The sequence below is a fragment of the Mirounga leonina genome, unplaced genomic scaffold, assembly GCF_011800145.1.
Source record: "Mirounga leonina isolate KUSES-001 unplaced genomic scaffold, KU_Mleo_1.0 Mir_151, whole genome shotgun sequence".
Lineage (NCBI taxonomy): Eukaryota > Metazoa > Chordata > Mammalia > Carnivora > Phocidae > Mirounga > Mirounga leonina.
In genome coordinates this window covers 51142912-51157647 of record NW_023270377.1, presented here as the reverse complement: position 1 = coordinate 51157647, position 14736 = coordinate 51142912, and the positions used below count along the sequence as shown (strand labels likewise).

At 39.6% G+C, this 14736-nt stretch overlaps 1 protein-coding gene across 4 annotated transcripts in view; it reads left to right on the top strand.

Annotated features, from left to right (window-relative positions):
• Positions 1–2488: 2488 nt before the first annotated feature.
• The window catches only part of UBE2E3 (ubiquitin conjugating enzyme E2 E3), an 83450-nt gene continuing 71202 nt past the window's right edge, over positions 2489–14736 (top strand). The window contains exons 1-3 of one of the 4 annotated variants that reach the window (XM_035007611.1): positions 2489–2655; positions 4115–4333; positions 6134–6184. In XM_035007611.1, coding sequence (XP_034863502.1) covers positions 4140–4333; positions 6134–6184 — 245 coding nt within the window. In that variant the 5' untranslated portion in view covers positions 2489–2655; positions 4115–4139. Of the gene's footprint in view, positions 2656–2724; positions 3081–3250; positions 3670–4114; positions 4334–6133; positions 6185–14736 lie in introns of those variants that run through there. The other 3 variants (XM_035007607.1, XM_035007609.1, XM_035007610.1) reach the window with 3 other exon arrangements.

Sequence of the window (14736 nt, the reverse complement as noted above, 5' to 3'; positions counted from 1 at the left end):
CTCAGGAGTGCCTATAAAACATGATCCCTAATTTCAAGAGTAGACCTGGCAAAAACAAGAAAGAGATAAAATAATTACAAAAAAGGGTGTCTTGTGAGGAAGAACTTCATGTTAGAAACAATTCATAATTTACAAGTTGCTTCCGATCAAGATGGTGATGTGATCTTACCTTGGAGATATGTGGGCTAGAAAGAATCACTTGAATGATACCTTTAGTCAGGTGAATAAAGGCAGCTGGGTACCTAATATTTTGGGGGCAGGCCACTACTCTCCCTAACCTTAAGGAGCCACTCATTCTCTTTATGGTGACTTTAACAATACGGTAAGTACTATTTATTGAACATCTATTATGTCAGGTACTTTGCCAAGAGCATCATCTGTATTATCACCTATTCATTCCTCCAGGCCCAGTTCACTGTTCTTTTAACGCACCCGTGACTTATACCCCAAGCTGAATTAATAATGCCATTACTGATTAATTGATGATTAATAATGTTCTTCTCATCCTGTTCACTCCTTTAATGCAGCACTTCTTTTCATAGCCTACATTTCTAACTGTTCCACTACCTGAGCTTGATAAGACCAGCATCCGTGTTTTATTCCAACTGCCCAGCATCTGGCAGTTCCTAAGTACCATATTCTGTTGAGTGAATGTTGAGTGGGACTTCATGACTTCAAACTCATTGAAGAATCATGGAATTGTTGAGCAGGAGAGCCTCTGGGACCTTTGCTAGCTACAAGCTTCTTTTACATATGAGAAAAATTAAGTTAGAACAAGTAACTTGCCTGAGGTCACATAAACCTGGTGGAATGAGATTAGAATCCAGTTCCCTTGCTCTTCAGCCGAGTATAGATGCTACCGAAACACAACTAAGTATCTTTATTTCCCAATCTCCTGGCCCCACCCAAATCCTATCATCAGTTGGCCTTTGGACCTTCAGGCTATTTCTGTGATGTATATTTTCTAAAGGAACCCACTTCTATATACAGGTTTTCTTTCATAGCTCCCCATTCCAAACAAAGCCCAAACTCCAAATTAGCTGGCTTGCACTGTAGCATCACTGTAGAAGTTGGGGGGGGGGGGGACTGTCTGTCTATATTTTTACTAACAAGCTCTTTCCACAAGCGCCCTTTGATCCACGCAAATCAAAATGCTTGTCAACACGCACACCACACCATGCTCTTTCTTCACCATCCCTTGAGACATGATGGTCATTCTGACTAGAGTATCCTTCCTCCTTATCAAGCTGGTGAACTTTAATGATCTGTTCCCCCTCTGGACTGGGAGCTTCTGGCACAGAACAGAGAGAACTGGCTTTAGTCTCAAACAGCATTTGAATGAGTGGATTTTGTGTCCCGCACCTAGCAGCATGGCCCTCAGTAAGGTTCACTACATGACTCTGTTTGGAAAATTACAGAAATGTAACTTACTCTTCAGGGTTGTAAGCAGCCCTCAACCAAAACTTTTCTGTTTGGAGGAAAAATAAGTAAATATGTTGGCTCATTCAGTCTTTTTCTCCTTCTTTTTCCTTTTCGTCTGCTTCATCTGTTATGGCTGCCATTCTCACTCCCTCTGTGAACTGTACATTCTCCCAGCACCCCTGCCCCTGGACACTTGTGGGAGAGGAATCTACAAATTCCTCTGGGGCTCCATCAGTGGAGCAAGTTCTCAGTAGCTGGAGGAGATCTGGGCTGCAAACAGGAAGTTTTTGAACTTCTGGCTACTTTGTGCCTGGGGCAAAAACTGCAGAGTCCACCTGGACACCGTAAAAGAGAATGATAGAACAAAACTAACCTTCATTATCCCCATCTGAAGTTTTTTCTGTGTGGACATTCTGACCCAGTATCACTCAGGGCTTCTTTTACCAGAACTGTTGTCTAGCATGCACATCAAAATAGCCCCGCAGGAAAGTCAGGTTTGAGCCCCCCTAACTCCCTTCCTTCACTTTAAAAAATCTTGAGCAGGACATTTAAAATAATGTTTCGGATTTTTAAGTTTTTAAAGCATCTGAAGGACTGTTCCCTTTGGAAGCCTGAGGGCCAAAGAAAAGCAGAGATTGGTCCCCCGGTCTCTAAATCCCCTTTTCCTCCTTCTATGCCCTACACCTCATCTTGCCCCTTTGACTCCAAGGGGGCAAGAGGCAGCTTTCCTCCGCGGGCGTGCCTGGCCTCGTCCACGACACCCATTAGTTTCCAGCCTTCCAGGGCAGAAGGGGACTCCCGACCACGCGTCCAGGGCCCTTCCCAAGCTTAGGGGCCTCGGGGTCCACGCCGGCCCCAGCGCAGACAGAAATGAATGTGCCCAACCCTAGGGATGACCTCGGCGCGCCCGCCCCGAAAGCACCCCGGCCCCAGCCTGCGGGGCGGGTAGCCCAATGGGCAGCCTCGCTCCGGAGGCGGGCTCAGGCCGGAAGCCACCCCGCGGCACAGCGGCCCCACGAGACGGCGCCCGCGCCCCCGCCCTCTCCGGCACGGGCTCTACGGCCAAGGGCGGCAGGGGCCAGCCCGCTGGGTCCCCGCCGCGCTCTTTGTCCTGGCCGCGCGCGGGCGGACGCGTGCGCCCCCCGGGTGAAAGGAGGCGCGGAGAGCGCGCGCGGGAACGCGCAGGAAGAGCTCGCGCCCGCCGGGCGCCGGGGGCGCGCGCCCCTCCGCCAGGCAAGCAGCGAGCACGCGCGCTGCCGCCGCGCCCGCCCCTCCCCCCGCGCTCGCCTCGGAACTTGCTGACTGCGCGGCCGGGAGGAGCCGAGCCGGGCGGCGGCGGCGGGAGGCCACAGCGCGCGGGGGTCTCCCGCGTCCCCTCCGCCTCGCCGGGAGCTCGCGCCCTCGCCCCGCCGAGCTCCTACCCCCCCTTTTTTCCGAAGGCGCTGGGCGGCGCCACCCTCCGGCCGGAGCCCGGCACTGCACAACCCCCTCCGACTTTCAATGTTCCACACTCCCCGGCCAGAGCCTCCTCGGCTTCTTTTTTTCCCTCCCCCCCCTTTCCCCCCCCCAGCTGCCTCCATTTCCTTAAGGAAGGGTTTTTTTCTCTCTCCCTCCCCCACACCGTAGCGGCGCGCGAGCGGGCCGGGCGGGCGGCCGAGGTAAGGCGGAGGGGCCGGGGGGCCGCGTGGGGGGCGGCCGGGGCGGCGGCGGTGGGGGAGGGGGCGGGGGCGGGCAGCTTTGTTCGCGCCGGGCGCCCGCGCCGCCGGTGTCCGCGAGCCGCGGCGGGGCCGGCCGGGCTGCTCGCATCACTTGGCGCCCGGCGCGGCGAGCGCTGCCCGCGGCCCCCGCGCGGCCCTCCCCACAAAGGGCCGCGGAGCTGCGTGGCCGCCGCCGCCGGCCGCGGCTCGCCTCGGCGGGCGCGGAAATTTGTTGCACTTCTTGGGGCTTTGTTTGTTTGTTTTGCCTGATTTTTTTTTTTTCGTTATTTTGGACAAAATGTCGGTCCGTGATGTAAAAATTGAGCGAGGAACCTTGATGGCATTGGGAGCTTTGCAGAAGGTGCAGTTTGGATTCTGCTTTTCCCAGGGTGGCAGCTCGGTCTTGGCCGGATGAATCTTCGCTGCTGGCCGTGGAAACGGCTAGAGCAGCTTGTTAGTTGATTTTTAAATTCCCAAGTGTTGTATTTAAAGGCTTACGTGCACAGAGGAGGAATCGCCACCTTAAATAAGCATATGGGCGATTAACAGGGTATGTTTTCCTCTCGGAAAGGGAATTTGGTAGCTTTGACCAATGTCAGTGTGTAAATATTTAGACGTTATTAGTGACTTTTTAACATTTTTCAGCGAGATCTGTTATTTACAGTGTGTCATATGTTATTAATGCTCGTTGCCTAAGTTCCCTGGCAAATCTGTTTCATGCCTTCTGAGAAAGTAGACAATTGATAGATTGTCCAAGGGATGGAAAAAAATGTGAGTGGGTTTTCTAACTTGAGTTCGGTAAATCCTTGAACGCTGGTGTTTTGAGACACATCACCTCCCCTGTAACCTTGCTATGTGATGAGATAAGTGTGAACACTTTGAAGTGTTTTGCATTAAAATACGATTTTAGGTGAATATTGAGAGAAGAAAATGCCATTGGTTTATTTCTTAGACTTAACATTTCCTTTCTCCCCCCACCCTTTTCTCTTTAAAAGTTTTCCAAGAAATAACTTCACCAAGATGTCCAGTGATAGGCAAAGGTCCGATGATGAGAGCCCCAGCACCAGCAGTGGTAGTTCAGATGCGGACCAGCGAGACCCAGCCGCTCCAGAGCCTGAAGAACAGGAAGAAAGAAAACCTTCTGCCACCCAGCAGAAGAAAAACACCAAACTCTCTAGCAAAACCACTGCTAAGTTATCCACTAGTGCTAAAAGGTAATGTGTAAAAGGATTAAGACATTATCAGGTTGTCTTCCAAATGGTTGGACACTTTTGTTGGTTTTACATCAGTGGCATTGGTTCAAAAATATTTACTTCGTGATCACTTTTATTTGCACTTGAATGGGTTGTCATTCTTTAGGTGGTATATAAGCCACCTCCCTGGAATTGTACTTTTAAGCGAACTTACTCTGTACTTTGGTAACTTCAGTAAGAGTGTCCTTGAGTAGAGAGCTTGGACTAACATTCTGACAGATTGTTTTAGGAGTTGGCAAGGAAAATTTGGTGAGCCCAAATTAGCTGGTACATTGAGGATGTTCCTTTTTATGAGTCATACTCTTCTTCTTTGAAATTGACACTTCTAGAGATCAGCAGCGCTTCTCCATGAAACTTAATGATTAGAAATGATTGTTTGCTAGAAAATTTGTAAATTCAAGGCCTTGGCTATATTTGAAAGCAGATTTAAAATTTTGCTCCAAATTTGCTTTCAATTTTACAAACATGACTTTAAGCCATGCATCTCAGGTACTACTTTTTTGTAGCTAACTTATGGTTATGCCTTATATTCTTGTGAATGCAAATAAAACCAAAAAGTAGCCATTTACAATTTTGGGTGGCACGTGGCTATTGAAAACTTTCATTGTGCTTGTGACTCTTCACTCTGAAACTTGTGGATATGCTTGACATGTTAGTACTCAACAGCAGAAGAAACATATTTTGTTGGGTATATATGAAAGGTCATTTGTTTCCTGTTGATTTATATTATCTTTGATGGCAAAAAAAAAAAAAAAGATTCTGTCAAGGGGACTCCATTGGTAGTAGTAGGGGAATATCCATGAATTCTATTAATTATACATCAGATATGTCTATAGCATTAGCCAATATTGACATTTTGTTCATTTTTATTGATCACAACTAAAGGAAAAAGAAAATATAAAAACTGTTCAAATATTGTGTTCTGTCGTGATTTAGAAGTAATCTTATTTTTCTATGGACTTTCACTTCTATCAATAACCAAGTATTAATAATTTGAGAATATTTTATTAAATAACAGCAGTCTTTTAAATAATTTAGAGTCCTCCTCAATTTGCTGTAATCCTGTTGAGGAGCATGTTAAACACATCTTAAGTTTTGAAAGCATTTTAAATTTGAATAAAATCAGAGAACTGCTTTTTTCCCTCTTAACTAGGCTATATATCTTATTATTTCTTTCCTTCCAAATTTATTCAATTTTAGTGCTGTACTTAAGGTTAAGGAAAACAATTGGTTAAATAAGAATGTCAGAGTCCTTTAGAAGTTTTTCCCTGGTAAAGATGTTTGTAAATTTTAAACTTTTTTTCACATAAAATATTGTCAGAAGCGTTAATGTACTCGTGTAATAGCTTGTTAATACTTACCTCTGTAAAAGTGACTTGAAGTCATTGTCAAATATTCTAGTGCTTTCCCTCCTCCCTTCTTGTCTCATTTGCATATAAGCTTGAAAAGAGAATTTCTTTGGTAAAAAGTGTTTTAAAATAGATTTTACAGCCATTATTGAGTACTAGTAGAGGACTATTTCTCAAATCAGGTGTGAATGTCATACTTATTTACAGTAGCAAGTGAGAAAAAGAGCTGCAAAGTTTCTGTTAAGGGATTTGGGTTATGCCTCTGAGAACAAAGAGGAAGCAGCCATGTTAGCATTACTGAAGGCAAAGCCAGCCTTGCATTTAACTGCATGGTGGTAGAGGGCAGTGTAATTCCCCGGTTATTCTGTAGACTATCTCAAATCCTTTTTGTCTGTTCTCATTTCACTAACAGAATTCAGAAGGAGCTAGCTGAAATAACTCTTGATCCTCCTCCTAACTGCAGGTAAGAAAGAAATTTTGTTGTTTTGATTACAAAATGTGGAAAAATATCAAGAGATTAATGCATCGGCTTTGGATATGTGTGCTGGGGAAGAAGCTACATTTGCTTCTCTTCAGCTTTGCAAGTGGATTAAATAAAAATTGTCTAAGGTGAATTAAACAAGTTTGGGGGAAAAAATACTCTTTAGCATGTATCATACATTTTAGATTTCTGAATATACTGATTTTATGCTCCTTATTGAGATTAGTGTGAATGGTGCTGATTTTTGTTCTGTTGTAACATTTCTGTAGAGTGTTTATTCAGAAGTACATTGCAGAAACTTCTAAAATTTTGCTAAGCTTTAAAGTTACTGTTTGTGTGCAATCTGAACTGACCTTCCAGATTTAGAAATTGCTGAATGTGGTGTTACAAAATGTAAATGCAGTAAGCAAGAGTATAGTTTCTGTTTGATTTATTCGGTAATGTGCCTTAAGGACAAATTTTATGTGCTAAGCTAATGCTTTTAGTTGTTTTCTAGAGAATGTGTTGTTGGAATTATTTACATTTTAATCAAATGTCTTAATTACTTTGGAAAATTCTTAGTAATTTTGGTCCTTGAAATATGTGTATGAAAAGGAGTAAATGAACTGGAATTTGTAGGAGGAATTCATTTCAGTGAAACTCATGTAGAATAATTTAAAATTGTTGGTTGATGTAAGGTGCATTAAAAGTAACTGGTTGACAATTTAGTTTGTAAAACGTTTTTTCAGTTTGTCTTACTTAGTGCTCTGTTTTCAACAGTGACTATGTGGCTTCCAAAATTCGTCAAACTTAGGAAAAGCAGTTTTGCAGATAATTTGCATACAGATATGTGCTCAACAGCGAGAGTGGTGGCTAGGAATAAGGCAGAGTTATGGCTTGATATGAAAATGTATTCTCGTCTTACCTGTATTTTTGGTATAAGTTGTGTTCACTTGTGATGATCAGACCTATCTCTGAAGTCTACTTGAGATATAATTGGGTTTAATTCAGTTGCTTCTTGTGTGTATTAACCAGATCCTTAGATAAGGTGATCTGATCCTGATTTGTGTAGTGAATTAACAGTTTGGCTCATATTTATAATCAGCTATTTTCAGTTCAAAAGGCAAACATGAATGTAAACTAATTTTAAGCAGGTAGTGGTATGTCAGATCTCAAAGGATTAAGAGCTGTACTGCCCAGTAATGCAGCCATGAGCCACCTGTGGCTGTTGACCACTTTAGTTGTCCAAAATGAGATGTGCTCTAAGTATAAGATACACATTGAATTTTGGAAACTTAGTATGAGAGAAAGAATGTAAAATACCTTATTGATTTTTAAAAGTATCTATTACATGTTTGATAATATGTTGGATATGTTGAGTTACATAGAATGTTTTATTTATTTTTTACCATTTTAATGTGGTTATTAGAAAATTTAAAATTATGTATGTGGCTTGTATTACATTTCTGTTGAACAGTGCTGCTTTAGAGAATAAATAAAAGTATTGCTTCCAGCCTTCTCATTGGTATGTCAAATCTGTAGCCATTTAGTGAGGTCAAGTTAAATTTGCTCCCTGGAAGAATCACTTACCTTGCAGAGTGTATTCTGATATTTCCCTTTATAAAAGATATAAAGATCTATCAGTTCAAAACTCTTAAATGTTTTAAAATTGCATGTAAGGTCAAATATTTTTAAAGGTTTCTGTTGATTTCTTACAAGTGGCGCAAACTGGTGTACGTGCGTAAATCTATAGAGCCCAGTAGACGATGTGTTGAAGCAGGAGTGTAGGGTTGCTGTTGCTGAAGATGTATGCTTTGTATGTTTAACCCAGGAATGGTTCTACAAGGGCACTGAGGATTATTGTAGAGGAAGTAGAATGTTTCTAGGAGGCAGAAAGTTTAACTTGTTTATTTTTCTGTTTATATACGATATTTCATTTCAGTTCAGGAAGTAATGCTTCACATTTAGTGATCAGTGAAATAGCGAACCTGTGGGCTTGGGAACAGTAACATGGACTACATCATCTGTGCTTTTCCTGGTCACAACTTGTGATGATTGTGAACTATTGCAAGTTACATATTTCAGGTCTTCAGTTCTTTTAATATTTGAATTTCTTTGTGGCTATGTGACTGAAGAAAAAACAAACAAAATATCAGTCTTAACAGGGAACTGGGAGAAGTTGTTGTTTTACTAGTTTGGGGACGGTCTTCTTTATATGACTGACATGTAAAATAGCCAGATACTTCTGTGTCTTTTATTATAAGTGTTAGAAATTTTTTTGGGTGGAAGATGAACTAGTTCTTGTCCTTGAGCAGGGATTTGGAATATTGACTGTTCAGTGGAGACATTTTAGAATTTTGACAGCTAAGGCTGAATTTGTGTTGTATTTTTACCTTCATATCATATACAATTATGGTGTTCTTGTAATTTGGTGCATGGGTGAGGATTTTAGCTTTACAGTGATTGTACAGTTTAAATTTATTAATTTATGTTATACTTTAAAATGGGATTCTATATTAATAAATTCTAAAATGTGTGAATTCATATTGTTTGAAATCTATGAAATCTAATACTTTTTTGACTTTGATGTTTGACTTTCATGCGGAGCTAATTAATCAGAATTCCATTATGGTTTTAAAAATAATTTTTACAAGTTTGTCAAAGTATGTGACAGATATAATTCTTCCTCAGGGAAGAAATGTAAAGTATATCTGTGTACATTCAGGAAAAAGTTGATTGAAATACAAGAAAACGCAGCAAAACCAAAATTACTCAGATGAGACTAAGAATTCTCTTAGATCCCTTCCTCCCTTCCTGTGTTTTATTAATAAAACATCCTTTTTTTATGTTATATATTTCTTTACTGTTATATAGCTGTGTCTAATATGTGTACACTGAGAGTGATCTTAGGATAGACCTAACTGTTGAATTAAGTGTGTGGCTTTAAACAGGTTTGAATATATTTTGATAATAATGATACTTCTTTTCCTGATAGTATGAAAGTTTGATAAAATGTTATTTCCAATGATTTGACAGCATTTCAGTTTTTAGGTATTGGGAGTTCCTTAGGCCAGAGCATTCTAAACATTAGGGATTTAATATTTATGTAGTGATTTTAATTTTTATTGTTTACATACTGTATTCTAAATTATGGAATAAATAGTTCATACATCAATGAGAATGAAGGGAACTTGTGTTATGGGCATTTCCCTATCTGTTTTTGGAGAAAGTGATTGACTAGAATTGTTGAGTAATGTGCAATTAAGACATTTATGTTCCCTCTGTTTCGCAAAGGGTGCCTTTGTCCTCACAGTAACCACTTCTAGAAGTGGCAAACATTTAGGAAGTTGCTGGATTTTTAACTCAACCTCTAATTCTTTCCATATATGAGAAGGCACAAATACACACTCAAACTATTTTTCAATATGTTGAGATTGAATCTGTGTTAAAGTTAAATTCAGGGGCATTTGTAAATAGTTTGTGGCTGTGGGAAAGGCCTTATTGGAGGGAGATGTAATAGTATTAGGTTACTACAGTATTGATGTGTGTGCTTGCAGAACTTGAAAGGTACTATATTGTAAATTTTGCTAACCTCCTTCTTTTAAAAACAAAATTAATACAAGAAGCAATTAAGTTCTAAACCAGAAGCTGGCAACTCTTGATTTCCTCATAAGGCTTTCATTGTCTAACTGTGCGTGAACTTTACCTCCTGCGGGTTACTACCACGTGCCACTATTTTCTAGGGTAGACTAGCTTTGCTGCTCGTAGGGTGATCTTCAGATCAGCAGTGTCTGCATCACAGGTAAGATTGTTACATTCCCATACTGCAGAAGTACTGAATCAGAAACTGAATTTCACCAAGATTCCCAGGTGAATTGTATGTATATTAAGTTTCAGAAACATTGGTCTGGGTTCAAATCCCTGGTCTGCCTCTTACTAGTTTTATGTTATTTTAGATCAGTTAGGTTATTATTTCTTTGTTTCACTTTTCTTAAATGTAAAATGGAGATTAAAATAATGCCCCCCAATAGGTTTATTGTGAGGATTAAATGAGTTAGTATGTTTTAAAGTTTTATAATGGTGTAAATTGGGTCAGTAAAGTGACCACAGCATAATTAAAGGGAGAGAGGCAGTTTAGACACATGCCCTCACTCTTGCTGGCATTTTCTCTAGTGGGTCAGCATCGTACTATAGGAGTAATTTTATTTTAAGCAGTTTAGCGCCTATTTATTTGAGAATACATCAAGCAAAATTTTGTGTTTGTATATATATATGTGTTTGTAGACATATATGTGTCTGTTTACATATATATATATGTAAAAGGAGTTCCTTGGAACTTGAGTAAAAAAAATTAATCGAGGGCATTGGGCAAAGATGAAGAAATAGTATACCCCTTTCAAAGGAATATGCATGAGGTTAATGATAACTTAATTCAATAGAGAATACTCTCTCTGCAGTAAATTATAATGAAAAATTTTAAAATAAGGGTGATAGTTATGTTTTCCCTTTTAAATACCCTGTTATAAAAATTTGCAGTTTTACTGAGAATGAGATTATATCAGTATTTGGAAAACTTAGATTCTGAATTGATATAGTTTGCCAGTTATCTACACATAGCAGTTTTTTTCCTTGTCTGTGATTTTGGAAGCTTTTTGTAATAAACAAAAGGTAATAATCAAAATAACATGTGATATCTGCATAACTTGGTTGCTTATACAGCCCTTTATTTAATTTAATTTTAATTTAATTTGAGGGGACAGAGGGAGAGGGAGAGAGAGAGAATGTTAATAAGCAGGCTCCACGACCAGGACAGAGCCAACTTGGGGCTCAAACTCACAACCTTGAGATCATGACCTGAGACAAAATAAGAAATCGGGATGCTTAACCTACTGAGCCACCCCAGTGCCCCTGCAGTGCTTGATTTTAAAGCCTCCCACATACATACATAGATTGCTTTTTTCTTTTTTACTTACACATGTGATTGCTGTTATTGTTGATATTAGGCAGTGTGTGCTATGTGAAGGAAGATACCCTCTTCTGTAAAATGAAATTATATCTCTTTAATCATCTAGTCCTTTTATTTTCAACTCTTCAAAAAAAATTTTAGCACTCCTTTTTTTTACAAAAATTAAATCTTAATTGGAAGCTCTCTTTCTAAAAGATTAAATATAGAACTACTCTCGTTGAAGGTGTTTTCCATACCACCCCATTGTGGTCATCTACTGATGGATAGTTCTTATTATTTTATTAATTAAATTTTGGCATCTGCACAGACTCTCAAAAATCCTGAGGATTTTTTTGGAGACTTGGCCATTACTGATAATTTTAAATGATGTTTTATGTTTCATTAAGCTAATACGAGCTTCAACACAGCTGAAACACGTAATACAGTATGATGATGCTGTCTACTATAAGTATTGTTGTCTACCTTCTCTAGTAGTGTTCCTTTGAAAGGAGGATGGTCTTATACATTTTTGTAACTCTTGCTTTACGCCGTGTTTTGCTTGTGAAGATTTGTTAAATTAATAGATAAATTGAAGTCTGTCAAATTGACAGGAATAGAAATTCCAGGCAAAGCTGACTTTGGATTGGAGAAGATCTATTAAAAATCCCGTATAGGGGCACCTGGGATGCTCAGTCGGTTAAGCGTCTGCCTTTGGCTCAGGTCATGATCCCACATTCCTGGGATCAAGCCCCACTCCCCCCCCCCACCTTGGGTTCCCTGCTCAGCGGGGAGCCTGCTTCTCCCTCTCCCTCTGAGATCTCTCTCTCTGTCTCTCAAATAAATAAATAAAATCTTTTTAAAAAATCCCATATAGTCTTTACTTTTTTTTCATAATTACGATTTTTAGTATGATTATTCAAAGGCATTTAGCTCCTGTTTCTATTATAAAAGGAAATTGATAATTACAATAAGCCTAATTATTTGTCTCATATGTGCCAGCACAGCAGGAGGACCCAGTGCTGTTGTGACTAAAAACTTTTTCCAAAAGAATGACATGATTGAAAACAATATTTTTCCCCCCAAAAGGTCACGTTTTTATTAGGGACCTATTATGTTCAAAGCAGATAATATAGTTAGAAAATAGGTGAAAACTGTGTGCGTTTACTACCGGTTGTTTGGTCAACTTTCTGTAGTTAACCAATTGGTACCTTATTCCCTCCTTGAAAAGAGTTGCTGTAACAACAGATGGATAGATATGTTTAGTTACAAGAAAATCAACAAATCTTTCTTGCTTTGAGTGCAGGGGCATTCGGATTGAGAATGGAGAGCTTGATCTGCCATTCTCATCTTCCCTACAAAGTAGAGATTAAAAACATATGATAAAACCACTTGTAGATTTAGAGAAATGGAACTGATTTTTTTTCTTCCTATACTGCATTTGACAGGGAAGTATATTTGGCATTTTATTAGAATCTAGAAGAAGAAAGTCCCTTTAAACTTTTATTCTTTCTCTTGCCTCTAGATCAGTGGTTCTCAGCTGGGGGTGATTTTTGCCACCCTACTCTTGCCTACCAGCTCCACCCCCCTCAAAAAAAAAAACAACAACAAAACAGCTTAAGGAACAGTTGTCAATGCCTGGAGACTTTTTTGCTTTCTCAACTTGGGGGGAAGAGGGGTTGCTACTGATATTTAGTGAGTAGAGGTCAGGGATGCTGCTAAATGCCCTGCAGTGTGTAGGACAACCCCTCTACAACAAAGAATCATCTGGACTAAAATGTCAGTAGTGCTCAGGTTGAGAAATCCTGCTGTAGATATTTACTCTGATACCTTGCTGCCTGAATTGTTGCATAGTTTTCTTTTTACCATTTTCCTGTCTTATTAGTGATGACTGCTTAGTATATTCTCGTACACGTTCCTCAGAGCTGATGGCTCTATCTCCCACTAATCCCATGCTATGGCTTACATTTCTTGTATATTTTTTGACATGTGTGTATGTCGTTTTTTATGTGAAACCACAGGAATGGCTACCTTGAATACCTGTTAAATTATGGTCTGTTGAGGCCAGAAATGCTTTCGGCAGTATTTTCATTTCTCTTCTGTCTTCTACCAGTTAATTATACCCCTGCATGATCTAGCTTTAGGCTGTTGTATCTGTGTTCTACCAGAAATACTGAGGTACAATGCATCAAGGAGAAATACCATTGGAAAATCATCAAAATTCAGCTGTACATTGAATTGCAAACAGGTTAGAAAGCCATGCTCTTGATTTGCTTTTTAGTTTCATCATTAAGACAGTACAGATCTGGATTATTCACTTCTGTTATTGTTCTAAGTCCACAATCTTTTATTTCCAACCCTTGGAGCCAGATGTGTTTCAGAGTACAGAAAATTTTAGATTTTAGAAAGGGCATATGATGTGTTTGCTTTATCTTATGTAACAACCCCAGTGGGACCTTCAAACACATAATATTTCTCCACCAAAAATGTGTGAATATTTATACTAAATGGATAGAGACTACAAGTAGTTTCAGGTTAGCTCATGTTTGGTGTTGCTGCCAAATTATTTTTCTCCAAACTTATTTTAAAAACCTTTGATTTTTAGAGCTTTTGGGGTTCCAGAATTGTGGATAAGCAGTTGTGGTCCTGTTCTGCCTGTGTTACAATGACAATTGACTGCAGCCACTTCATGAAAGTGTTTTAAAGTTGGTCTGCTTTCCTTTCTTTTAACCTGTTTCCTAATAGCAGTTTCCACTTTCTCACTTTTTATTTTTGGATAACTGCTTTTGTTGTTGTTGTTATATGACTTGTATGTCTGATTAGAAAAAAACTTAAGACTCTTGATTTTAGAAATCTTTATGCTTAAGGTGAAGCTATGTAAGTATCAATTTTTTTTTAAGTTGTGTATATTGGATTACTTTTCCACTTAGTTACTAAGTATTGTCTTTTAATCATTCCATTTTTTCTAAATATACAGAATTACACCGAAAGCAAGACATCCTTTAATACTTAAACATAGGATTTGCCATTTGTATTTATGCGTTTTGTCCTGCAGCATTTGAGTACAATTGGGCAGTAAAAGGATACATTTAATCTTGCTGTGTTGAGTTAACAAACCAACCTAGAAGGCTCATAACCATAAACATACAAAGGTTTATTTCTCTTTCTCATATGAAGTCCACTGTAGGTCCAGGAGCTCTCCTGGGTAGCTCTTTCACATGTGGACTCAGATCTTTGCTTCTTGCATCTTGTGTAGCTCTGCCATTTGAAACATGTGTCCAAGCAAGAGAGTTAGAGGGTCATGTGCCAGCTTTTAAGCGCTTTGATCTGGAAGTAAGACCTGAATTAATAACATGGCCTCAACTAACTGCAAGGTGGCTGGAAAATGTGGGGGAGCATATGGATATTCGGTGCGAAATCAGTTTTTCTGCCACAAAGGATATATACTTCCATGAATAGATGACTTTTACTCTTACTTCAAAAGAGGAAATAATTGAGCATCCAGCCTGACACTGTACTGGATTCCATAGTATAGTATATTAATACACTACATAGTATATTACATACATAGTATATTAATACACTAACGTGTTTAATTCCCCAAAGAACCCTC